The following is a 25,077-nucleotide window of genomic DNA, read 5'->3' as shown; positions in this document are numbered from 1 at the left end:
ACCACCAAAAACAAACAAACAAACAAACAAACAAACGAAAACAAGTTAAGGAAATCCTAGATGAGTATGGATTTCTCACACTTGTCTTGGGAATCCTTAGTTGCTGAAAGGGCCTAAACAGGTGACTGCACCCTGGTCGTGTGTATTTGCATACCAACAGACTCACAACCAGTGCCTGCGTCATTCCTGGGGCCACATCATTTTGCTTAGCCTCCTGTGGTTTGATTCCAATGCTCAGGAAAGGGAGTTTTATTTCCTTCGTCTCATATGATTCTGACAACTTCAGCACTGTCTGCTATGTTCTCTTTTCTCTCTAGAACTGTCTGGAGTTTTAATGGTTCAAATCCTGATATCTGGTGATGCAGAAAATGAAACGGAACTCCAAGCAATATGCATGCAGATTCCACGCATGACTCTTTGACCCGGGGATGACAGACCAATCCTCCTTACCTTTATCATAGATTTCCTTCAGGACTCCTCGCTTTATCAGCTCTTCTCTGCTTTGCCTCATAGATATTTTCCTTTCCAGGGCTACAAACAAAAGACAAACAGGGAGGCAGATGTGAGTAGGTAATAAAGCTGTCTTCTAAAGGATCCTATGTTAACACATATGGCAATGTAACGTACGAGAAAGCTTCTGTAAATCGTGCTTTGCTAATGTGAGCTAATGAGACATACCAGTTAATATGTTTTGATACTATCATAATAAACCTTTTAATCAGATTATGTCATTTAAGCTTCCAAATAATCTTCAAATTACCACCTATGACAGGGTAGGCATTCTTTTTTTTTTTCTGAGACAGAGTCTCACTCTGTTGCCCAGGCTGGAGTACAGTGGCGCGATCTCAGCTCACTGCAACCCCTGCCTCCCAGGTTCAAGCGATTCTCCTGCCTTAGCCTCTTGAGTAGCTGGGACTACAGGCGCATGCCACCACGCACAGCTAATTTTTGTATTTTTAGTAGAGACGGGGTTTCATGGTTTGAGCCAGGATGGTCTTGATCTCCTGACCTCGTGATCCACTTGCCTTGGCCTCCCAAAGTGCTGGGATTACAGGGGTAAGCCACTGTGCCCAGCCGAGGTAGGCGTTCTTATTTAATTGAACCCCAATTTATGGTTGAACCTGTAGCACAGAAAAGCTCAACAACTTGTCAGAGTCACATCGCTATTGAGTAAAGGAACTGGGATTCAATGCTAGAAACGCCACCTTGGATGTCAGCCGAACCGCATGTCTTACTGAACTTTCCTGAACATGGTACTTCCTCCCAGGAGGGACTGCTGTTTCAATGATCTAGTTCATAGAGATCATGCCTCACTGAGGATTCCGTTGCTTTCCAACTATTTTAAAAAATGGTGTGAAAATATCTTCTGAGAAGCTCTCTGGTGTGGCCTCCCAAGGTCCGGAGGTGATACTGTCTAAAGGTAGGGGTGGCTTCCATGGCACGGCCCCTCCACTGCCTTCTTCTCTTAGGCTCCAAGCTGGAACAGCCAAGTGGAGAAGGAACCATTCAGTTACCCAGTGCACCTCCACCATGGCCCCACCATGCACCTAGGTCAAGTGCTTGGGAAGGTGGCAGCGGGGCTGCAGGAAGGAAGAGGTAACAGTGGGTGTGCTGGGGGGCAAATCAAGTAGAAACAGCCCAGGAGTGAGGAAATGAGGGGCTGCCCAAGAGGCAGGCCTGTGGCTCAAAGGAGGGACACGGGTGAACATGGGGAGGAAAGAAGGCTATTCCAGCAGCTGGCGCAGTCTCTGGTACACACTGACTCAACCTCCACAGCCTTTGAAAACATATTCAGGGGAAAATCATCAGCTATAAAATAAGGAAACTACTTTATGCAGACAAATTCAGATACAGATTAATTAAACACACACTGCCCTCAACGGAATTTAGTCCAAAGAATATGAAGAAGAACTAGAAAGAAAGCAAGCAACAAGGATTGTGGTTCTAACTCTGCCACCCTCTAAACTATGGGACATGAGTCGAGTGACCTTAGTCAAGTCACTTTGCCACACTGGGAAAACACTGATGCCTCAGCCCAGCCATTCCAATTTCATAGGTCCCGGGTGGGACCAGGACATCTCCATCGTGATAAAAAAGCTCTCTGGGTTATTTTCAGGCATGACTCGGCTGAGAATCACTAATTATATATTTTGGAACTTACTATGTTAAAAATGTTACGTTCTAGCTCCCTCTCTGAAATTATAATGAATTAAGTGGTATGAGGGAGAAAAATAAATGTTAGGTTAGAATGCACTCACATGGAGCTGACGGAGAATATATTAATCCTAAAATAGAGACATAAATCTGTACCCACAGAAGTGACGGCAGGAGGGCTATATGGGAGGACAAGGGGGAAAGCTGGGTGCAGGAAACATGGAAACAGTGTTTGTGTGGGGGTTCAAGAGTTTTATTTGTCAAACCAGATGACATTATATGGTGGCAGGAAGGCAGAAAGATGTTCTATTCAGAGCTTGGGGAAGGGCTGGAGAAGGGACAGGGGATTGCATGCAGTTAGGTTAGAAAGTTCTGCCTGATTTGAAAAGATCTGCTAAGCAGCCGGGCGCGGGGGTTCACACCTATAATCCCAGCACTTTGGGAGGCCGAGGTGTGTGGATCATTTGAGGTCAGGAGTTTGAGACCAGCCTGGTCAACATGGTGAAACCCCATCTCTACTAAAAATACAAAAATTAGTTGGGTGTGGTGGCGCATGCTTGTAGTCCCAGCTACTTGGGAGGCTGAGACAGGGGGATTGCTTGAACCCGGGAGGCAGAGGTTGCAGTGAGCGAGATTGTGCCATTGCACTCCAGCCTGGGCAACCCACGGAGACTCTGTCTCAAAAAAAGAAAGAAAAGAAAAGAAAAGATCTGCTAAGCAGCACAGCAGCACAGCGGAAGAAGACTGGACAGGTAAGGTGAAGCAGGGGGGCTTTAGGTACGGGGTTTGTTACAGATGTTTGGGTGACAAAAAGCCATCCAAATATAAAGAGATGCTTTCCCCTTCTGTACTTAACCGCATAAATAAAACGGATTTCTCTTAAACAAAATGAGGTTTTCTAGGTGTTGTAAACCACAGACTAAAGTGGAGAGACCTGGTCTACAGCACTAAAGGAAGATCTGCAATGAGGTGAGCAGAACCCTGGACTTGGAGGTCCAAGATCCTGAGCTATTAAGAGAAACGTGGATGTTCTCAGGCTAAGCACTCAGCCATCTGGACATCAGCTGTCACTCAACAACTGTGGATCCACTGTCCACAGTCAAAGGCACCGGCTGGGGCTGGAAATAATGGTGACCAAAGAGACAGCTGTTGCTGTGATAGAGTTTACAGACTCATGTGACATTCAGACCATCATCAAATGATGATATTACTTAATGTGTGATCACAAGTTAAGATCAGTCCTCCTTAAGAAAAGGGACAAGTTCCTATCAGAGCATATGGTAAATATTGTCCCTGATTGGGGTGTTGGAAAAGGCTTTTCTGAAGAAGAGATCTTTGAGCTGAGGGGGGCTGGGTAGGGGCCGAAGGAAATGCTCCAGATAGAGCAGCCTGCTCTAGATGGAGAAATCATGGTGCCAGGAAGGAACAGAAAGAAAGCTGGTGTGGCTGCAGCTGCCAGCATCAGATGAAGAATGTTTGAGATGGGGTAGGAGGCTGGGCCATGAAAGGCCTCATGGACCATGTTATTCTAAGAGCAATGGGAAGAAATGATCAGCTTTGAGGATATGAAAGATGAACATTCACTTTAATATAGGGAATGGATTGGAAAGAGGCCAATGACTAGGTGATTACAGGCATCTAGGCAGGGGATGATGGTAGCTGAGATGAAGATGCTGTTGACAGTGACAAAAGATGCACCCAAGACATGTGAAGGTGGCAATGTAGACACGACTAGATGTTAAGGCTTGGACAGGGATATGCAGGAAAGAGAAAGGCCAACGAGGATGCCTTGGTTCTTGACTGCATAACTCAGTGGACGGTGCTGTCCATGACTAAGGCAGGGAATACGGGGTGAGAATCGGGGTTGGAGGATGCATGACAAGTTCGATGCTAGCCACATCCAAGAGACATTATCAAGCATGTGCTAGGGAAATGCAGTTGGATACGTTATCAAACAGACATGGGAAGTTAAATCAGAATGTGCTACGTGGCACAGACTATGCCAGATGCTTTCACGCACCAGTGCTTCTCCAACTTTTCCATGGAAACATTCCTTATGACAAAGGGAGAATACTAGGGGCTCCAAGGGTGTGACTCAAAGTTGCCCATGCCAAGCATTAAAGAAAGTACATTTCTTTAACGTACTAAGTTTCCTTTAAAAGTAAATGTAGAAATCACATAATATATCTGTTTTAATTTAAATAAGAAAATACTCCTGCTCCAACACCACCAATTTCCAAGTTAAAGTGACATGCTGGAAAGAGATGGCTTATTTGTTCTATGGCTTTGTCCATTCCTCGTATAGAACCCTGAGCCCACAGCAAATGCACAGATTATTTTGAGAAGCATGAAAAATTGTTACTTAACTTAATCTTCACCACAATCCTGTAAAGTATAATCATTCCCAATTTACAATGAGGTCCCTGAGGCCTAGCAAAATGAACTTACTCAGAGTACCACAGCAGTAAGTGGAAGGGCAGAAAGAGATTTTAATGCTCTTCCCTTTGTCTCCATGACGCAACATCATTGTGAGAATGATTATAATGTATAGGAAAACAAAAAGGTTCTAAAAACAGAAGGCAATCTGATTTGAGTTTACTTGGGTTGAAAGTCATAGTAAAGTGACATAATTCCACTTTACTCTCAGGAGCTTCTTTCTTCCCTGTAAGGAAATCTTCAGGTTTTTTTTGAGAGGGAGTCCTGCTCTGTCACCCAGGCTGGAGTACAGTGGCATGGTCACGGCTCACTCCAACCTCTGCCTCCTGGGTTCAAGTGATTCTCCTGCCTCAGCCTCTCCAGTAGCTGGGATTACAGGCGCCTGCTGCCACGCCTGGCTAATTTTTGTATTTTTAGTAGAGACGGGGTTTCACAATGTTGGCCAGGCTGGTCTCGAACTCCTGACCTCATGATCTGCCCGCCTTGGCCTCCCAAAGTGCTAGGATTACAGGCGTGAGCCACTGTGCCCAGCCAGGAACTCTTCTCTTCTTACCATCTCTCTTAACAAGGTATGCATGACGCCTCTCTTCTGGTTTTACTTTAAGCAGCTCTTCCAAAGTCGGAGCTAAGTTTCAGTGGGGTCAAAGTGTTCTGCAGCAGGCAGGTGTACGCACACCTACCCCCCCATGTCTGAGGAAGCTGAGAGGACAAAAAAAGGCTGAGAAATTAATCTTCTGAATTTGTACTAGGGACTCACAAACAGAAGCCAGGGCTGGGTCTTGGGCAGCAGTGAGATGAGATAGTGGATCCCCAGGCCATTACTCTCTCAGACCCAGGGCTTATATACTATATGGAAAGGGTCTGCATGATTGAAAAGAAAGTGTAGGACAACCGAAGCATGGTAACATTAAGGTTGTTTTGACCTAAGGGCAGCACTTACGGTAAGTACATGCTCTTGCACAAAGAACAGTAGATAAATTGGAAATCTCAGAGGCCTTCTAAGACCTGGGGTTAATCAGAAGCCAACATGGTGGATTAGCATCCAAGATGAAGTTCCTTTAACTTTTACACTAGGACAAGCTCACCACTGCTCCAGGAAGTAAAATACTGTGGGCTGTCTGGTGCAAAGGGACAACCATTGGACCTGGTTTATGACTGACCCGTAAAACACAGCGGGAAATGGGGTTAATATGGGGAAAAAAGAAAATACAATGGTTTCCCTTCTCACAAACCGGGTATGGTCTGACCCTCCTTCCTCGATAATTTTGACTTTGGGTAGAACAAACATGAAAAAGGAAGAAAAAAGAAGGAATTATGAAAAGTTAAAGAATTTAGAAGAAGAGGAGTGAGCCACTGAGAAAGAGAGAAGGTGTGATGTGTCATGTACCAGCCCGACGGATGGCAGGGATAAGATAAATCAGCTAAATGAGAACCGAGGTGTGAGGGTGAGCTGACTGCCTGGGAGTGTTTGGTCTTTGGGAGGTAGAAAATGAAAGTGAACAGAACAAAGCAATCCATCCCTTTAAGCAAACATCTGTATTTCTAGAGGTGCTGGAAAAGCATGAGAGCAGATATTAATTTTATATAAAAAAATAAAGTCAGAAGGACTTATTTTAAAACAAGAAAACCTATTCTCAAATCCAAAAATCACTCTGATATTATACAGTTATTAAAATACACGGCAGGCTGGGCACGATGGCTCAAGCTTATAATCTCAGCACTTTGGGAGGTTGAGGTGGGCCTCACTTGAGGTCAGGAGTTCAAGATCAGCCTAGCCAACATGGTGAGACCCCATTTCTACTAAAAATACAAAAATTAGCCAGGCGTGGTGGCCTGTAATCACAGCTTACTCAGGAGGGTGAGGCAGGAAAATTACTTGAACCTAGGAGGTGGAGGTTGCTGTGAGCTGAGATTGCACCACTACACTCCAGCCTGGGCAACAGAGTGAGACTCCATCTCAAAAAACAAAATAAAATAAAATAAAAAATAAAATAAAATACAGGGCAGTATAAAATCCAAGTGTCCACATGAGGGGATGCTTCAGTGTAAACCATTTGGTTATAAAACTGGATTGCGGTGATGGCTGCACAACCCTTTAAATTTACTGAAATCATTTACTGAAATATACTTACAATGGGTTCATTTTATGGTATGTAAATTATACCTCAATAAAGTTGTTAAAGAAAAATGCCTGTAATAGCAAAAGCATTAGTTAAAAAAATGAAAATAGTAAATCTAAGCAGACTAAGAAATGAATAAACTTTAGGTCACAAAAAGCTAGGAGGCCAACATTAAAATTGAAAAATTAGAAATATAGCATATAAAGGTAAATTTCTTTTCAGCAATGTTTTAAATCTCTAACACCTAATTGATCAGTAGAACCAAAACAGTAAAATCCGGAATCTAGTTCTCCCCAAAATGAATATGTGGCTTAGAAGGTGGCCAAGGCAACTCCCTGATCTTTAGAAAATAACCAAATTTCCAGCCTGCAGTCAATGCAGAAAACCATCAGAGGCTTTACAATGTGATGCTGGCAACTGAAACACCAAAACAGAACTACACAAACCAGCAAAGGTGCAAAGACTACTTCTAGAAACATCTAGTCTACAATTCAAAACCAACATATGAGAAGCCTGAAGACAGAAAGGAAAAAAGCAAATTGTGCTTTGCTTTTATAGACCAACAATGTTAGCTGAGAAGATCCAGACATGTAAAAAAAGAGATTTCGCATATCTCACTTGCCTGAAATATGACTGGGAGAATGATTTCTCAATTAGAGTGCCAAACATAGCCAAAAATGGCCCCAAGAAACTGTATTTAAAGGTTGGCATGTCCAAGGAAGGCTCTCTAAACTTGCCTTCAAACTCTGCCTTAATATAAAAACTAGGCATGAAACCTCAAAAGGCATGGCTATTCTTGCATCTTTACCACTGTGTATTCACCATGCACTTTTATTCTGTATTACTGATGCTCTGACACCTCGGAGCCTTGCCGACCCTGGATGGACTGCCTCTCCTGTGGCTGGCTGATTCCCAGAGAGAGTGAATAGAATTCTTTGAATGTGCCTTTCACATCCAAATGAATCTATTCAGAGCCCACAGTCCTGACCACCTCCTTTAATAAGCTAGTACATTCCCAGTCGCTGTGCACCTGTCCTCAGCACTCCAGGGCCGGTACTAGATGACTAGAGACCACCCCTATGTGACAGAGCCCACTGAAAGTGTTCCCGCTAGCCAATCCTAAGCCTGCTTATTCTGTCTTGCCTGTTCCTTCCCATGGAAACCACAAACAAGGCTCACGCCCACATTTTCCTCCCATACCTCCCCCTGTGTGGCCCTGCTTGGGTGGCATGCCCCTTGCTCTTGGGATTTGGGAGTAAAACAATCTTTTCAATGGCAGTTGTCTTCTTATCTGTTGGCCTCACCATACCTGAAGAATAATCAAATCTCCAGTTTAAAACACACCAATCTTTGCACTGGTTTGTAAAGAAGGAAAAAACAGGAAAACTAGGGAAATTCTCACAGCTTTCTGTTCCACTTTGTTGTTCTAAAATCTGTCTGCATGTGAGCCAGTACTTTAGAAATGAGCAGTCTGGAGATAAAAGACCAAAGACCACCTCTACTAATAGTGACGGTAGTTCTAGTTTAGTCATTTTTTAAACTCCTCTTCTGAGCCACCATGTCAGTCTATGCTGTATTTACGAAAGCCAGTTCCCCATGATATCTCCTTAAGGTATTTTCCCAGTCTCCCTCTCCATATGAATTTGTGATGAGCCAGGGAATCCTATGCCTCTTTGACATTGATGAATTTTTTTTTTTTTTGAGACTGAGTCTTGCTCTGTTGCCCAGGCTGGAATGCAATGGCTCGATCTTGACACACTGCCACCTCCGCCTCCCAGGTTTAAGCCTTTCTCCTGCCTCAGCCTCCCAAGTAGCTGGGACTACAGTCACCCACCAGCACGCCTGGCTAATTTTTTGTATTTTTAGTAGAGACATGGTTTCACCATGTTGGCTAGGCTGGTCTCAAACTCCTGACTTCAGATGATCCGCCCACCTCTACCTCCCAGAGTGCTGGGATGATAGGTGTGAGCCACTGCGCCCAGCCTGACACTGATGAATTTAAAATAAGCATCTTGGATGGGCTCATTCTCCTTGGTGGAATACCTAGGTTAGATGAATTTGTTAAAAATAGGGCATTTAAAAAAATGTCTTGCACATACACACACACGCACACACTTATTTATAAAAATAATACATGAAAATATTTTACTGTAAAAAACTCAAGAAATCAAGAGAAAACAGTCCTTTTCACTCTCTCTCCCTCCATAGGCTAACTCATCAAATCCACTACTGCCTCCATCTTTTTCCCCGCCTCTCCCCTGCAACAGTCATACCTTCCCACACCATATACAAATACCATTTTAAAAACATAAATGAAATCATTCTATGCATGTTGTTCTACAAGTCTTTTTCTTCCTCTAACTTATCAAATGGTTCCATAGCTCTTCCCACCTCATTCTTTTTGAGTACTGCATGCCATTTCATGGGATGTAGGTACTATGATTTATTTAACCAGCCTGCAGCTGAAGGCAAGTTAAGTTGTTCCCACATTGTGGCATACAAACATAGCTACTGTGTTGATGCTTGTTCAGGCACTCATGTAAACATGTATAAGGATTTTTCTAGAATATATAGCTAGATGTACAATTTCTGGGCCAGGTATTTTCTATGTGCTCCCAGTACTGATGGAAGAAAGAAACTCTTACATTCCATAACTTTTAAGTATTGATGAAGTAAAGATGAAGAGGTTGGAGAAAAAGCAATATTGATGTTAGAACAAGTCATTTGGTCCTGCTCAGATTACCAGAGCAGAAACTTATTTAGATTTCTCTCCAGGACAATCTATCTCTGTTGAATTCTCTGCTCAACTGCCTTTAAATTACATTCTGAAGGGAATAGAAAGTTGAAGGGGGAAAAGCAATTGAGAAATGATGAAATTTGTGGTAGCTTACCGCTGAGTAGTTTACTTGCAAGTAAAATCTATAGCTTTTATCCTTTGTAAATCTTACAACTCCAGTGAAAGGAACTTTTTAGGCTAGAAATCTACAAGTGACAAATGCAATGAGCCTCCAGAACCTAGAACATGCCTCCACTTCCCATCTGGCTTCATGAGTAATGAGAATTATTCGTATGATACAATAACTGCAGCCTAGAAAGACTCAAAACATAATAATCAACCCACGTATTAGTATGATGCAACACCTATAGCCTAGAAGGATTCCAAATGAAACAATCAATCCACATTTATGCTATCTCTAGAGAAAAATGCTTTCTTAAGATAAAGAGATGTTTCAAAATTAAGTTTATATAAACAATATATAAAAGAGGAGAAAGGGGAGCAATGAGAAAAACCTAGTGGTCTTCCATTTCAAAAGACCAGGTGGCAAATATCCTTATGATCTTTTATGTCATAAGGAAGTTAATGAGAAAAGAAATAAGGCTGTCAATCTAATGATATGTTGAAAATGGAAAGGAATGTAAAAAAGGAAAAAGAATGCAACTCTGAATGTCTAATTTTAGACAACATGATATGCTAAACATATCCAATAAAAAGTCATATTAATCTAGAGGCAATTTGTATGAGTACCACATACTGGGTCTTTCACTACCTCAGGTACCATGAATATCTAAACATTTTGCCAGTAACCCAGTTATTACTAGGTAAGAAGGTTTTCAATTACTTGATAATCCAAGGAAAGCTTATCGAATCACTAATTCAAAATGAAAGAAAATTTATTATTATTATTATTATTATTTTCTGAGGCAGAGTCTCACTCTGTTGCCAAGGCTGGAATGCAGTGGTGCAATCTTGGCTCACTGGAAACTCCATCCGCCAAGCTTAAGTGATCCTCCCACCTCAGCCTCCCAAGTTGCTGGGACGGGCATGCGGTACCACACCAGGCTAACTTGTATTTTCTGTAGAAGTGGGGTTTTGCCATGTTGCCCAGGCTAGTCTCGAACTCCTGGGCTCAAATGATCTGCCTGCCTCGGCCTTCCAAACTGTTGGGATTACAGGCGTGAGCCACTGTGCCCAGCCAGAAAATTCTTTTTATATTTGGCAACTAAGGCCAAGTGATCCTCAAAAGCAGAGAGAGGCAGGTCAGTTTAGAACTTTTTTCCCCTCTAAAAATCCAAACCACATGGAACTTCTATCTAAATCAGGGATGTCTAATCCTTTGTCTTCCCTGGGTCACATTACAAGAATTGTCTTGAGCCGCACATAAAATACACTAACATTAACAATAGTTGATGAGCTAAAAAAAAAAAAAAATCGCAAAAAAAAATCTCATAACTTTTTAAGTAAGTTTACGGATTTGTGTTGGGCTGCATTCAAAGCTGTCCTGGGCTGCATGTGGCCCAGGGGCTGCAGGTTGGACAAGCTTGAAATCTGAGGGCTCACTGTCCTTGTTGCAAGACAATAAGCATAGATCCTGATCTCTGCTCTCTGTTAGCCCCTCCCCAATGATCACAGTAGGAACTGTAGCAGAGTCTACGTGAACAAAATCCCTCATTTCCAACACAGATGCCCAACCACTCTACTTGTGTAAAGCTACATAGTGAGCCTGGATAAATTCTTCATGGCCCATGAGGTACGAGATGAGACTTTATTTACTATGGTTTGCAATTATATCCAAGTCATCTACATCAGCACTTTCTAAAGTCTGTTTTTGCAGAATAGTAACCCACAGAGATGCTCTGAGAAAAGGGTTCTGCACACAAATAATTTTGGGAAATGCCATGTACTGCTGGAGAATCACCGTGTTCATTAGCACACTGAAGGCCCTGAGAAGACTTGGAATAAAGGAAGCAGTGTAACTCAGTTTCACCGTTCCTCCCCAGTTCGTTGGACAATATGACCCTTTTATGGAGTACCATGGGGCTGGTACTCTGAGAAAAAGCCTCTGAGAGATGCTGATCTAAATACCAGATTGCAGAAAGCAAATGAGGTGTTCTGTTGTAAAAAGGCACCAGGGAGGGCAGCTCACTCAGCAGGGGCCGTGCTCTTTCATCAAGAGCTTTCTGGTAAACATTTGAAACAAACACAACCGACACCCTAAGTCCAGCAATATCAAGTTAGGAAGACATGATGACCTGGAAGATCCTAATAGATCAGAATGACCAACCATCTATCTACCTGCACTCCTGTGGTCTTGGTAGAAAATTCAGTCAGTAGAGACCTGCATTCCAATGAGCTCCCTTGGCTGGGCCGGCCCTGATGTGCATTCCCCTAATAAAGAAAGCTATAGACTTCCTGAAGAAGCTCAAGCAGCCCAGTACTACAGAGTATCTCCTCAAGACAACAATTTTGGTTTTGATTTCATTTCTATTAGGCTTGTCTTCTGAAAGTAATTCAGATAGCATACTTTCCTCTGGAGTGATACAGTATGAGGTAGACCATGTCACTAACACAGAGGAGGCTACTTGTTTTCCTCTTGACTATGGGATAAGTACCTGAAGTCAGGTCCTATAGGAGCTCTGTTAACTGAGTAGGTATACGTGAAAAAAAAGGAAGGAAATAGCCTCATTTTCAGCATGCTGTCAAAAGTGCATTCTTCATGAATTTTGATTGGATCTTAGTTTGAACAAACCAGCTGTTGAAGCATTTTGGGGTCATCTAGGTAAATATGAATATGAACTGGGTATTAGATCATATTAGGGAATTATAATTAGTTTTTCTACATATGATAATGGTCTTGGATTACACAGAACACTTTCCTTATTTTTTTTGGAGATGTATGATTACAGATGTCTGTAATTTACATTAAAACACTTCAGAAGGAAAAAGCAATTGATATAGGCAAATCTTAGTCATGTGATGGCAATGCAATTATAGAATATATAGTTATATCATTATACAATTCTCTCAACTTCTCTTATGTTTGCAAATTTTCAAAAAAAAAACCAGTAAACACACAAATGAATCTTACAAGCCATGCTGAGTGAAAAAAAAAAAAACAAGGCAAAAGAACACATATACTATGGTTCCATTTATATAAAGTACAAAAACCAGAAAAACTCAATATATGGTTTAGAGAAATGTATCTCTAAGCTTTAGAACTACAAAGAAAAGGAAGGCTATGATTACAGTAAAATATCAGGACAGTGGCTACCTCTGGTGGGGAAGGGAATTACAATTAGAAAGGTACATTAAGGGGCTTCCAGGTGCTGGCAATATTTACTTTTTTTTGACTTGGGCAGTGGTTACACGGTGTTCACTTTATGACCAACTGTTAAACTGTATATTGATGCTTAACCCATTTTCTCAATTTATATTTTATTTCCCACATAAAAAAAATTAAACGACATTGTTACTAACTCTGCTTCTTTGTACTATTGCAATAGTTTCTGAGGGGGAATAAAACACTCAGTCATCATATAATAAAATCATGCAGCTGGCCAGTAAACTAACTCCTGTTAATGAAAGAAAGGGTGGCTGTAAGGCAATAAATGCCACAATAAGTCTTTTCCTGGTCATTTCTTCAAATAGGTCAGACAAGAGTGCAGAAGGTTGCTGTTAACAAACACTTGCTTAGTCTCTTTCCAAGTCTCCAGAGAGCAAGACGGAAACTTGAAGTATTGGGGGAAGAAAGCCAGCAGAAAGTTTTAGAGGTGAGTAATTTTACAGAAGTAAGGATTCTGAATTTGGAAAACAGGATTGACTATCCTTGAAGACCATGTTTAAAGTGTCAAGTCAGAAGCAACGGAGAGAAGATAGCTTTGCAAGGACCAGGCTGCATATTCTTGGGAGTGCACCGAGGAAAATTTATGTTACAACTTACAGATTCCATTTTCTATCTCTCTGCACCAACCTGCACAGGGAACTTCAAATCAAATTCGAACAGAATAAATATCAGTTGTCTTTTCTGAGAACGATGAGAAATAATTCCTTCTCCATTTATTGGTCCCTTATTACGGGAACGTGGTAAAACATGACTTGATAAAACTAAGATCTGAAAAATAAACTATGTTAAGCCCCACGTACAACCTTCACTTTGTCCTTTCACCTATATATCACCTATTAGGACAGACTTTTTCATTAAATGTGAAACAGGTGACCCTGCAGTGAAAGAGAATGTCATGTGATGAAAGTGTTGATGTTAGACACAAACGCTCAGTGCTCTGGGGCTTGCTTCTATTACTTGTAAGAGGGTGTATCATAACATCTAATTTTTTTGTGATTGCGCTCAGATCCACAATTCACATTTCCACCCTGTTCTCTGCTGCCTTTAACACTCCCCCCAGGAATAAAAAGAAAATTCATTGATTCAGAGCTAGTGAAGTGGGTTTCTCCTTCCAGATGTAGGAAGTATAATGGTGTACTGTATTTCATTCCAGACACCTAATTATTATTGATCGCTTTATGATAGAAGTGTATTGCCCAAAGCACCGAAGAATGGAAATCTGAAATCCTGCCCAGAACGGCTTAATATCCCAGCTACCACCTGTTACCTAAAAGATAATAGCACCCTTGTTCAAAGTGTTTTGTGGTGCCAAGTTAATGGAAATAAGCTTGCCTGCTTGGCGGCTTGCTTTTCGACTCATGGTTGGATCAACCCTGCTGCAATGAAGTCTTCAGAAGACAGTGTTAAGATAGTCAGGTTTTACATTCTTACTGCTTTGACTTTTTATCAGACAGAGAAAGACAGCAGAGTTAGATTGAGGGTTTTTGGTTGTTCTTATTATCTATGGTTAGAAGAAAGTTAGCTAATAATTTTGAACCAAAATTTAAAAAATCATAACTATGCATAGCTATGTCAGATGTCTATCCAGACAAATATTTTGCCTGAAGGGGACATTTTGTGTGAAGACTTGATTTCTCCCCATTATCACCATGGTAACCCTTATTATGTATTAGGAACCATGCACTCTGTGCTTTCCACATAGTACTTTATGTAGTAAGTCTTACAACAACTCTGAGAGGTTGGCACTATTATCCACACATGACAGATAAAGAAGATGTTACATGACCTGCCCAAGGTGCAGAGCTGCACTTGAACCCAAGCCATGGGATTCCATTGTGAGAACACTTAAGGATGACATTATCACTGCCTTTTTAAGCCTTACAAGCTAGGGATATGGCCCACAGTTTGTCAAGCTGATCTGCAAATGAACAAACTTGTACAGATAGGCTTTCATGTATATACAGAAGAACTAAAGATACAATATTTTGCTCTCTCCTAGGCAGAATTTTGGCTTGATATACTAGTCTGCTAGGGCTGCCATGACAAAACACTATAGACTGGCTTAAACAACAGGAATTTGTTTTCTCACAGTTTTAAAGACCAGAGGTCCAAGATAAAGATCTTGACCCTTTTGGCTTCTGATGAGGGCTCACTTCCTGGCTTGCGGATGGCTGCCTTCTTGCTGTGTGTTCACGAGCCCTTGGTTCGTGTGCTCAGAGAAAGAGAGCTCTCTGGTGTCTCTTCTTGCAAGGACATTAATTCTATCAGATCAGGGATCCACATTTATAACCTCATTTAACTTTAGTTACTTCCTTACACCAAATACAGCCACATGTGGGTTAGGGCTCCAACATATGAATTTGGTGGTGGGGCGGGCACAAACATTCAGTCTATAACATTTATAAACTGTGATCACTTCTTAAATCATTTTTATTAAGTTTAGCAGTTAATTGTCATTGAATGAGATTACACATATGAAGACCAAGCACATTCCCTTAAACATAAAACTCAATCAGCTGTGACTGTTATTATTAGCACTCTCCTACTTTAGGAAAAAATTAAACTATTCAGAGGAAATAAGTCGCAAATGTATAATTTAACTTTCTTCTTGTATACATGTATGATAAGGTAATACCCATATTTAGGAAGGCAAATATTTGCTCAGCTACTTCTCAAGAGTCATTTCAGGTGGTGAGAACTACACAGGGAAGAAATGTGCAGATTTGCTGTTGATTCTGATGCCTATCCTTGAAATACTGAGCTATAACAAGACTTTTATACCACAGAAGAATAGACATGCTCATGGAGGATATGCATAATAACTGCTTCTTAAAAATAGATAACCAATTGATTAAGCATCATTTATTTTACAGAGCCTATTTCATTGCAACAGTAATTTTCCCTTGAATTAGATGGTTATATATGTTTGAATTGAAATCTAGGCACTTTCTTATTTTCTACTTGTATCTTTGCCTATCCTGCACCTGTACTACATTGTTCTAATCACTGTAGCCTTATCATTAGACTGAACGTCTAGTAGTATACATCCTTTAACTTGGTTCTTCAATTGCTCTTACTATTCTTGGTCCTTTGAATTTCCACACTTTTTTTTTTTTTTTTTTTTTTTGAGACAGGGTCTCACTCTGTTGCCCAGGCTGGAGTACAGTGGAGTGGCATGATCATGGCTCACTGCAGCCTCCACTTCCCGGGCTCAGGCAATCTTCCCACCTCAGCCTCCCAAGCAGCTGGGACTACAGTCATGTGCCACCACATTTGGCTAATTCACACATATTTTAGAATCAGTTTGTCAATTTTCATAAAAAAACCTATTGGGGTTTTTATTAGAATTACACTGAATCTTGAGATCAATTTAGGGAGGACTGGCATCTTTACAATATTGAGTCTTCTAGTCCATGAATATGCTCCATCTCTTCATTTTATTTTTATGTGGCTAAAAATAAGATTTAAAAATTATTTTCAATACGTGTTGCTGGTATATAGCAATACAATTTATTTTTATATATTGACCTTGTATCCAGAGATCTTGCTAAATTCATTCAGTTCTAATAGTTTATGAGTAGATTTTATTGTATCTTGTAGGTACATAATTATGTCATTCACAAATAATGGTTTTATTTATTGCTTTCAGTCTTTAAACCTTTATTACCTTCTCGTCCTTTATTGCTCTGGCTAGGTCCTCTAGTGTCATGCTGAACAGAAGAGGTGAAAACAGTCCATCTTCTCTTATTCTAATTTCAGGAGAATATCCTTCACTATTTCACAATTAAGTTTGTTATCTACTGTGAGTTTTCTTCTTAGTTTTTGTAAATAACTTATATCAGAATTTAGAAGTTCCCTTCTATTTCTACCTTGCTTCAAGTTTTAAGAATGAATGTAAAATTGTATTAAATTTTATCTGCACCTATGAATTGAACATAAGATATTCCCCTTTATTCTGCTAACAGTATAAATAATATTGGTTGAGTTTGAATATTAAAAAAACTACGCATTCACAGGACCAATCCAACTTTAACTGTGACATATTATCCTTTTGAATATATCATCAGATTCAATTTCCTAATATTTTATATAAATTTTTTATGTTTATGTAATGAGAGATATTGGCCTATAATTTTTCTGTCTTATGGTATCATTACCATGTTATGGAATCCAATTTATGCTAGTCTTTTAAAACAAGTTGGGAAGTCTTTCCTCATTTTATTTTTTAATTTATATTTATTTTTATCACTCAAGTGTTTGAGCACCAGGGGTAGCAGTATCACTTGAAGGTTTACTTTAAAATGCAAATTTCCACAATTGAAAATGTAAAAACATTTTTTAAAATGCAGAATCTCAGGCCCCAGCCCAGAACTACTGAATCAGTATCTGTGTTCCAACAAGATCCCCAGGAGATATCTGCACACATAGTTTGAGAAGAAAACAATGTATATATCTTTTTAAATTTTAAGTTTTTGTGGATAAATAGTAGGTGTATATATTTATGGGGTATGTGGGATGTTTTGATATAGGCATGCAATGTGTAATGATCACATCAGAGTAAATGGGTATCTATCACCTCAAGCATTTATCCTTTGAGTTACAAGCCATCCAGTTATACTTTTAGTTATTTTAAAATGTACGATTAAATTATTATTGACTATAGTCACCCTGTTGTGCTAGCAAATGCTAGTTCTTATTCATTTTCAACTATTTTTTGTACCCATTAACCATCTCCACTTCCCTTCCTTTCTACCCTCAACTACCCTTCCCAGCCTCTGGTAACCATCATTCTATTATCTAACTCCATGAGTTCAATTGTTGAAATTTTTAGCTCTCCAAAATAAGTGAGAACATGTGAAGTGTGTCTTTCTGTGCCGGGCACTTTCCTCTTTTTATATTATCTAGAGTCAGTTTGTGTAAAACTAATATTATTTCATTATTAAATATCCGGGAGACTTCATTAATGAAGCAAGCTGGTCCTAAAGTTTTCTTTTGGCAAGGTTTTTAATTACCAATACAATTTGTTCAATAGGTATAGTAGTCGTGTTTTCTTTTTTTTTTTCACACTTCTCAATTCTAATATTTACTACAAAGCCACAGTAATCAAGACAGTATGGTACTGGCATAAAAACAGGCATAGAGATGAATGGAATAGAATCGAGAATCCAGAAATAAACTCTCATATTATGGTCAATTGATTTTTGACAAGGGTACTGAGAAAATTCAAAGGGGAAAAATAGAACTTTTTAAACAAATGGTATCAGGACAACTGAATATCCTCATGCAAAATAATGAAATTGGACCCCTACCTTACATTATATTAAAAAATCAAGTGAAAATGAATCACAGACCTAAACAGTAGAGCAAAAACTATAAACTTCTCACAAGAAACAGGTGTAAATCTTCATGACCCTGGATTAGGCAATGGCTTTTTAGATATGACACCTAAAGGACAAGTACATACACATACCCAAAGTAAAACTATTGGATTCTCGGCCAGATGCGGTGGCTCACACCTGTAATCCTAGCACTTTGGGAGGCTGAGGCAGGTGGATCACTAGAGGTCAGGAGTTCAAGACCAGCCTGGCCAACTTGGTGAAACCCTGTCTCTACCAAAAAATACAAAAATTAGCCAGGTGTGGTGGCGCATGCCTGTAGTCCCAGCTACTGGGGAGGCTGAGTCAGGAGAATCGCTTGAACCCAGGAGGCAGAGAGTAGTTTGTGTTTTCTATTTCTTCTTTTTTCTTCTTAAATTTCTTTCAACTGCTTTTATTTTAATTGAATAATGAAACCTTCAACCTTAATGTCCAAGTAATTTAGAAATGTGCTTTCCCGTTCTGCACACTAAGCATATTGTGTTTTGTTCAGCCTCAGCCCTCTCCCCTTGCATGGCAAGACGTTTCAACCAGAAGCAGGGTCTGGGTTTAGCTGGATTGCACCCAAGCATTGGTCACCTAATGATAAAAATAGTGTGGAAAATATCCATTATCCTCAAATAGGCGCAATGAATTATTCTTCTGTATTTGGGAAAAATCAACCTTTAGTAACTGCATACTATCATGGAAAAAAACAATCCCAGAATATTTAAGTGGCAGGTTTGAGAATCAAATGTTTACCCTAACTGCAATTGAAAAAAGCTGAAAAACAAGCACAACAAAAAAAAAGAAAGAAGAAATCTAAAAATGTGTGGAATAAAGACAATAGGGAAGAAAGGTCTAAAAGCACAGTGCTACTCAAAGCTCTGGTTGAAGCGTTCTTGATCTTACAGAACGCCATCATCCTCACGGTAATGACAAGGCAGCGAGACAGGGCAGGAAGCACACTGCTCCCTTAAATGAGCGCCCAGACTTCTCCGCTAGTTTTTTGGGACTGCAACTTCTGATTTTGTTTTTGATGAACATTTTTACACTTATTTTGAAATAAATGTCACATGCATAGTGGAAGCTGACGAACAGGCAATCCTGAATTCACAAATAAAAATAGCAGACATCATTTTCTTTCATTTGTTTGAGTCAGGTTCTTTAGGACATCATGAATGGAGCTTTGTTCCATAATATTGTCCAGCAATTTCTTAGTTCTAGAGACTGACCCCCAGTTGATTTGAGTTGGGTTGATCTGAGTAAAGGTCTGAGCCAAGGCAGCAATTTAGAATTCAAATTCTGCTTCTTAGTACAATCTTGGCTGGAGTTAGGGAGGGGATAAAGGATTTGGCCATGGGGCTGATGGGAACCCAGCTGATCTCAATGGTGTTCAAAGGCAAATGCAAACTGTCAAACCCATTTTCTTTTTCTTTCTGGCATACTCATAAAAGGGACTCTGCTGGTCCTCACCATTGGGTCACTAGAAACTCTTGCCCGAGGTTATATTCCACACAATATTACAGGAACAAGTGATGAAAACAGATCAATCAACTTGATTTGATTTCTCCCCTCATTAAAACATCCTGTCACTTGACAGAGCTAAATAGATAAATTAATTTCTGTGAAACCATAAAGATAGAGGCTAAATAGAAAGTTTGTCTGGACTCTGTCATGCATTATATCAAAACTATTAGTTCCATGGTACTGACAGCTTCATTTTTTACAAACATTTTGGTAGACTATAAATAAGAAAATTTATCATCTTAACCATTTATAAGTGCACAGTTCAGCAGTGTTAAATAGATTCACATCATTGTGCAACCATCTCCAGAACTTTTTCAACTTGTAAAACGAAAACTTTGTATTCACCAAACAGTAACTCCTCATTCCCCTACAACCCGGGCCCTGGCAACCACCATTCTACTTCCTGTCTCCATGAGCTTGGCTATGATAGGTATCTCATTAAGTGGAATCATACTGTATTTGTCTTTTTTGTGACTGGCTTATTTCATTTAATACAATGTCCTCGAGGTTCATCCATGCTATACAATGTGTCAGAATTTCCTTTCTTTTTTCATGATGAGTAATACTCCATTGTATGTATAGACCACTTTTTAAAATCCATTCATCTGTCAACAGGCACTTGGGCTGCTTCCACCTCTTGGCTTTGGTGAACAATGCTGCTATGTACATGGATATGCAACTCTCTCTCTGAGATACTGTTTTCAATTATTTTGGATATATACCCAGAAGTGGAATTGCTGGGTTATATGGTAATTCTATTTTTAATTTTTTGAGGAAATGCCACACTGCTTTCCAGAGCAGCTGCACCATTTTATTTTGATTAGCAACAGTGTACAAGGGTTCAAATTTCTCCACATCCTCATCAATATTTGTTATTATCTGTGTTTTTAACCATCCTAGGGATATGAAGTGATCACTTAGTTTTAATATGTCAAAATTCAGAGAGAGGAAGATCATGAGAATCTAACATTACATATATTTGGCTGTGAGCTTAAATACTTTTAAAAGTTGCCCTTTCTTCACCTCAGAGCACAGAAACAATAATATTACAAACTAAAGTCCTCCTTTGACCCTTTTGGATTATTAGACTTTTGAATTCTCTGCAGAGGGAAAGTGGAGATGAATTTTGTCAAAAGCATGAGTAAGTTAGGAGGAAGAGTTACATTTTTTTTTCCAGAAAAGGAAATGAAGGTTTTTATTATTGTGGTTTTATTTTTAATTTCAAAATAGAGACTTAGCCACAAATTTCTTTATAATTAATGAAGAACAGTAGCTTTGCTGAAATTATTTATATCTTCCTCTGTTGTGTGTGACGAAAGTCTTTAATTATGTGAGCCACTCAAAGTTTCTAGTTAATGAGGAAACCTGCTTAGCTTAGCTTGGTATGTAACTTGACTTGACCTCTGTCTTTGAAGCTTCACTGGGGCTTGAAACAATGCTGTTCTTTCAAGTTCAGTTCCTCAAATGAAAGTTTTTTGGGAATACAAAGGTACAATATGAGTTCTGTAAGCCTTCCAGTTCAAGCAGATTCCAATAGATAGAAAATATAAATATAACGGAAAAAACAATTTGTGAATAAATAGAGCAGGTGTTGGCAAACTTTTTGTGAAGAGGACCAAACAGCTGATACTTAAGGCTTTGCAGGTCACACTGTCTGTGTGGAAATGACTCAATTCATCTGTAGCAGCTGCAGACAGTATGCAAATGGATGTATGTGGCTGTGTTCCAATAAAACTTTATTTACAAAAATATGCAGTGGGATGGATTTGGCCTATGGGTCATAGTTTGTTAACCCCTGTTGTAGAAGACCCAAAGGAAAGAACTTTGAAAATTGGGGTCTTTTTTCAAAAGTAGAAGAGGAACAAGCTTTCAACTGTGGCAAAAAAAAAAAAAAAAAAAAAGGCAAATAGCAAAATTAACCCTCTTGATATGATTTCTCTAACTAAGTATAAAACTGTGGTTTTCATGTAAAAAAAAATTATTTCATGGCTCCATGTCATGTTCAAGCTTCTGATCCTTGATCTAAAGAAGCTCAAGATGGATGAAAATCAACGTAAGCTTATATGTGAAACCCTAAGTCCTAACTCTTCCTTGCAAGATCATATTTAACTTGACAAACAAGAAAATGTCAGGAGACAGCCAGGAAGTGCATCCTTAAACAGAAGTCACTCAACGAATGCTTTTTGGTATATAAGGAAACAACATTTTCCTCATGAACATACAATCGAAGGCTCCAAGGTCACCACTGGAAGGAAATGCACCTAGTTAGTGGGTGGCTGGGCCAAGGTGCCTCTGACAACCACTCATTTTCCCCTTTGAGTTTCTCCCAAGGTGGTGACAAAGACTCTCTCCTTGAACAAACTTGAGTCAGTTCCTCTGAGGTCTCTTTCCAACTAGGCTTCAACCTTGGCCTGTAAGAACTACAACATTCAGTACAAATGATTTCACCCACTTTTCAACACTAAGGGACTTGAACAAACACTACCACAGTTTCTAGCAGCTCAAAGCCATGTCCCTAGGAAGATAATCCCAGTAACCTTAAAATGCCTGCCTGAGAAGGTTCAACACCACCAAAAATATTTGCTGTTTGTTCTAATCAACACTTGAAAATAGACCCCTAAATTCCCTTTTCTTGGAGCATTTACTTTAGAAAGATTACAATTGTAAATCCTTTCTCTGTGCCTTTGAGATGTACATGTATCTTCTACAACCCAGGAACGTCTTTCCAGAGACCTGGGAGCCATCTCTTTGACATGTAATTATCGAAAAGTATTAAGCCCCCATCTTCCAGTCTCTGGGGGAGGCTAGGAACCTAATTTCAATAAGCACCAGTTAGCACACACAGATGGCCTCATCACATCCCTTAAGGCCCTTCAGTACGTTTCCTTTAGTAGCTCCCAGTGCTTATGAGGACTCCTACATTTTGGTTTCCATAGAGTTGAGCTCAGTATACACTGGGGTCTCTCTCCTACTGCAGTAGTACTGGAGAAAATCCATCTCACTGCCTTTAATTAGCATCTGGCTTTCTTTCTCTTTGACAATGGTTGCTGCTCCATGCTGCCTTCAGGGGAAACTGCTCTATCTTTAATGCTCAGGACACAAGAGGGTGAGAATTCTCTCCCCTTATTTTCCTTAGCATGTCTTGAGATATAGCACCATTCCTATTCCAGGAGGCCCAAGCTGACTTTCTGAATGAGGTTTTACAGGTGAGCCCAACAGACATATTTTTCTCTTCTACCAAGAGCTTGTCCTCTCAGTTTTGTATTTCTGGAGAAACAAGACTCTCTCCCTAGTGAATGATGCCAGCAATGGCCTCAATCATTTCCATTCCCAGTGCACAAATGCATGGGTCACCTGTGCAGCATAAACACATCTTAGCATGAAAACAGTTGCATGGGATTCAAACAACAGGAACTGCTAAACATAGAAACTTGAATGTTATTTAATCTTTATTTTAGATAACAGAGGACAGAAAACAGTACATAGATGAATTAATTCAAATAGTTTAACTTTCAAAATTCCATTTTGAATGTAGAATTTCTGAATTAAGTTGACATTTCCAAAATCAGTTCAGTTATTCATTTATTCTATCACCACATACCGAGTTTCTTCATAGTTAAGACATTGGAATAGGTTTAGGTAATAGGCACATTCCATTAACTCAATGCCTAGGTATATCTTGAAAAATTACTTTTTATGTTCTATAAAAAGAAAAACAGAGCAGAAACAACCAAACCAAAACCAAATGCCTCCTGTTTCTAGGCTTTGAAAAGATCCTTGCATATTCTGGGAAGAAAAGACTGTTCATTGATTAACTCAAGCTGCCTTAGTGACTAATTTGCCCCAATGCTCTCCAAACATAGCTTTTTCCCCCATAACAAAATACAAGCACACCTTGTCTTAGTGCTTAGAAGACAGCATTTTATACAAATTGAAAGCTGAAAGCTGGTGACAACTCTGGATTGAGCACGTCTATCGGCACCATTTGTTCAACAGCATGTGCTTACTTTGGGTCTCTGTGTCACATTTTGGTAATTCTTGCAATTTTTCACACTTTTCATCATCATTAGGTCTGTTATGGTGATCTGTGATTATGGCGATCTGATCTTTGATGTTACCATTGTAATTGTTTTGAGGTGCCACAAATCCACCCATATAAGACAGTGAACTTAATTGATAAATGAAGTGTGTGTTCTGACTGTTCCATTGAGCTGCCATTTCCCATCTTTCTCCCTCTCCTCAGGCCTCCCTATTCCCTGAGACACGACAATATTGAAACTGGGCCAATTAACAACCCTACAAAGATCTCTAAATGCTCAAGTGAAAGGAGGAGTCGCATATCTTTCATATTAAATCAAAAGCTAGAAATGATTAAGCTTAGTGAGGAAGGCATGTCGAAAGGTGAGACAGGCCAAAAGCCAGGGCTTCTTTCGCCAGTTGGCTAACTGGCCAGAGTGCTACTTCAGTGAATACATGAATGATAAACAAGTGAAACAGCCTTGTTGCTGAAATGGAGAAAGTCTAAATAGTTTGGATAGAAGATCAAACCCAGCCACAATGTTCCCTTAAGCTAAAGACTAATCCGGAGCAAAGCCTAACTCTCTTCAATTCTATGAAGGCTGAGAGAGGTGAGGAAGCTGTGGAAGAAAAGTCTAAAACCAGCAGAGTTTGGTTCATGAGGTTTAAGGAAAGAAGCTGTCTCCATAACATAAAAGTGAAAGGTGAAGCAGCAAGTGCTGATGGAGAAGCTGCAGCAAGTTATTCAGAAGACCTAGCTAAGAGCATTGAGGTGGCTACACCAAATAGATTTTCAATGGAGACGAAATAACCTTCTATTGGAAGATGCCATCTAGGATTTCTTACGGGGGAGCAAAGAAAGCAGTTTCTTGAGATGGGAGTCTACTTCTGATAAAGATGCTGTGAACTTTCTTAAAATGACCAAAAAGGATTGAGAATATTATATTAACTTAGTTGAGAAAGCAGCAGCAGGGTTTGAGAGGACTGACTCCAATTTTGAAAGAAGTTCTACTGTGGGTAAAATGCTATCAAACAGCATCACATAGTGCCAAAAAATCTTTCATGAAAGGAAGAGTCAATCAATGCTACAAGCTCCATTGTTGTCTTATTTCAAGAAATTGCCACAGCCACCCCAACCTTTAGCAACCCTGATCAGTCAGTAGTCATCAACGTAGAAGCAAGGCCCTCCATCAGCAAGAAGATTATGACTTGCTGAAGGCTCAGATGATCATTAGCATTTTTTTTAGCAATACGGTATTTTTAAATTAAGGTATGTACATTGTTTTTTGGACATAATGCTTAATAGCTACAGTATAGCATAAACATAACTGTTATATGCACTGA

At 39.8% G+C, this 25,077-nt stretch overlaps 1 protein-coding gene across 7 annotated transcripts in view; it reads right to left on the bottom strand.

Annotated features, from left to right (window-relative positions):
• Nucleotides 1–25,077, bottom strand: part of PHACTR1 (phosphatase and actin regulator 1) — a 572,466-nt gene that overhangs the window by 126,684 nt on the left and 420,705 nt on the right. For all 7 annotated transcript variants that reach the window (XM_019029631.4, XM_063707340.1, XM_063707341.1 and 4 more), the window contains one exon: nucleotides 451–531. In XM_019029631.4, coding sequence (XP_018885176.1) covers nucleotides 451–531 — 81 coding nt within the window. The remainder of the gene's footprint in view (nucleotides 1–450; nucleotides 532–25,077) is intronic.

The sequence above is a fragment of the Gorilla gorilla genome, chromosome 5 (genome assembly GCF_029281585.2).
Source record: "Gorilla gorilla gorilla isolate KB3781 chromosome 5, NHGRI_mGorGor1-v2.1_pri, whole genome shotgun sequence".
Lineage (NCBI taxonomy): Eukaryota > Metazoa > Chordata > Mammalia > Primates > Hominidae > Gorilla > Gorilla gorilla.
Note: the sequence above shows the minus strand (reverse complement) of the source record. Positions and strands in the feature narration are given on the sequence as shown.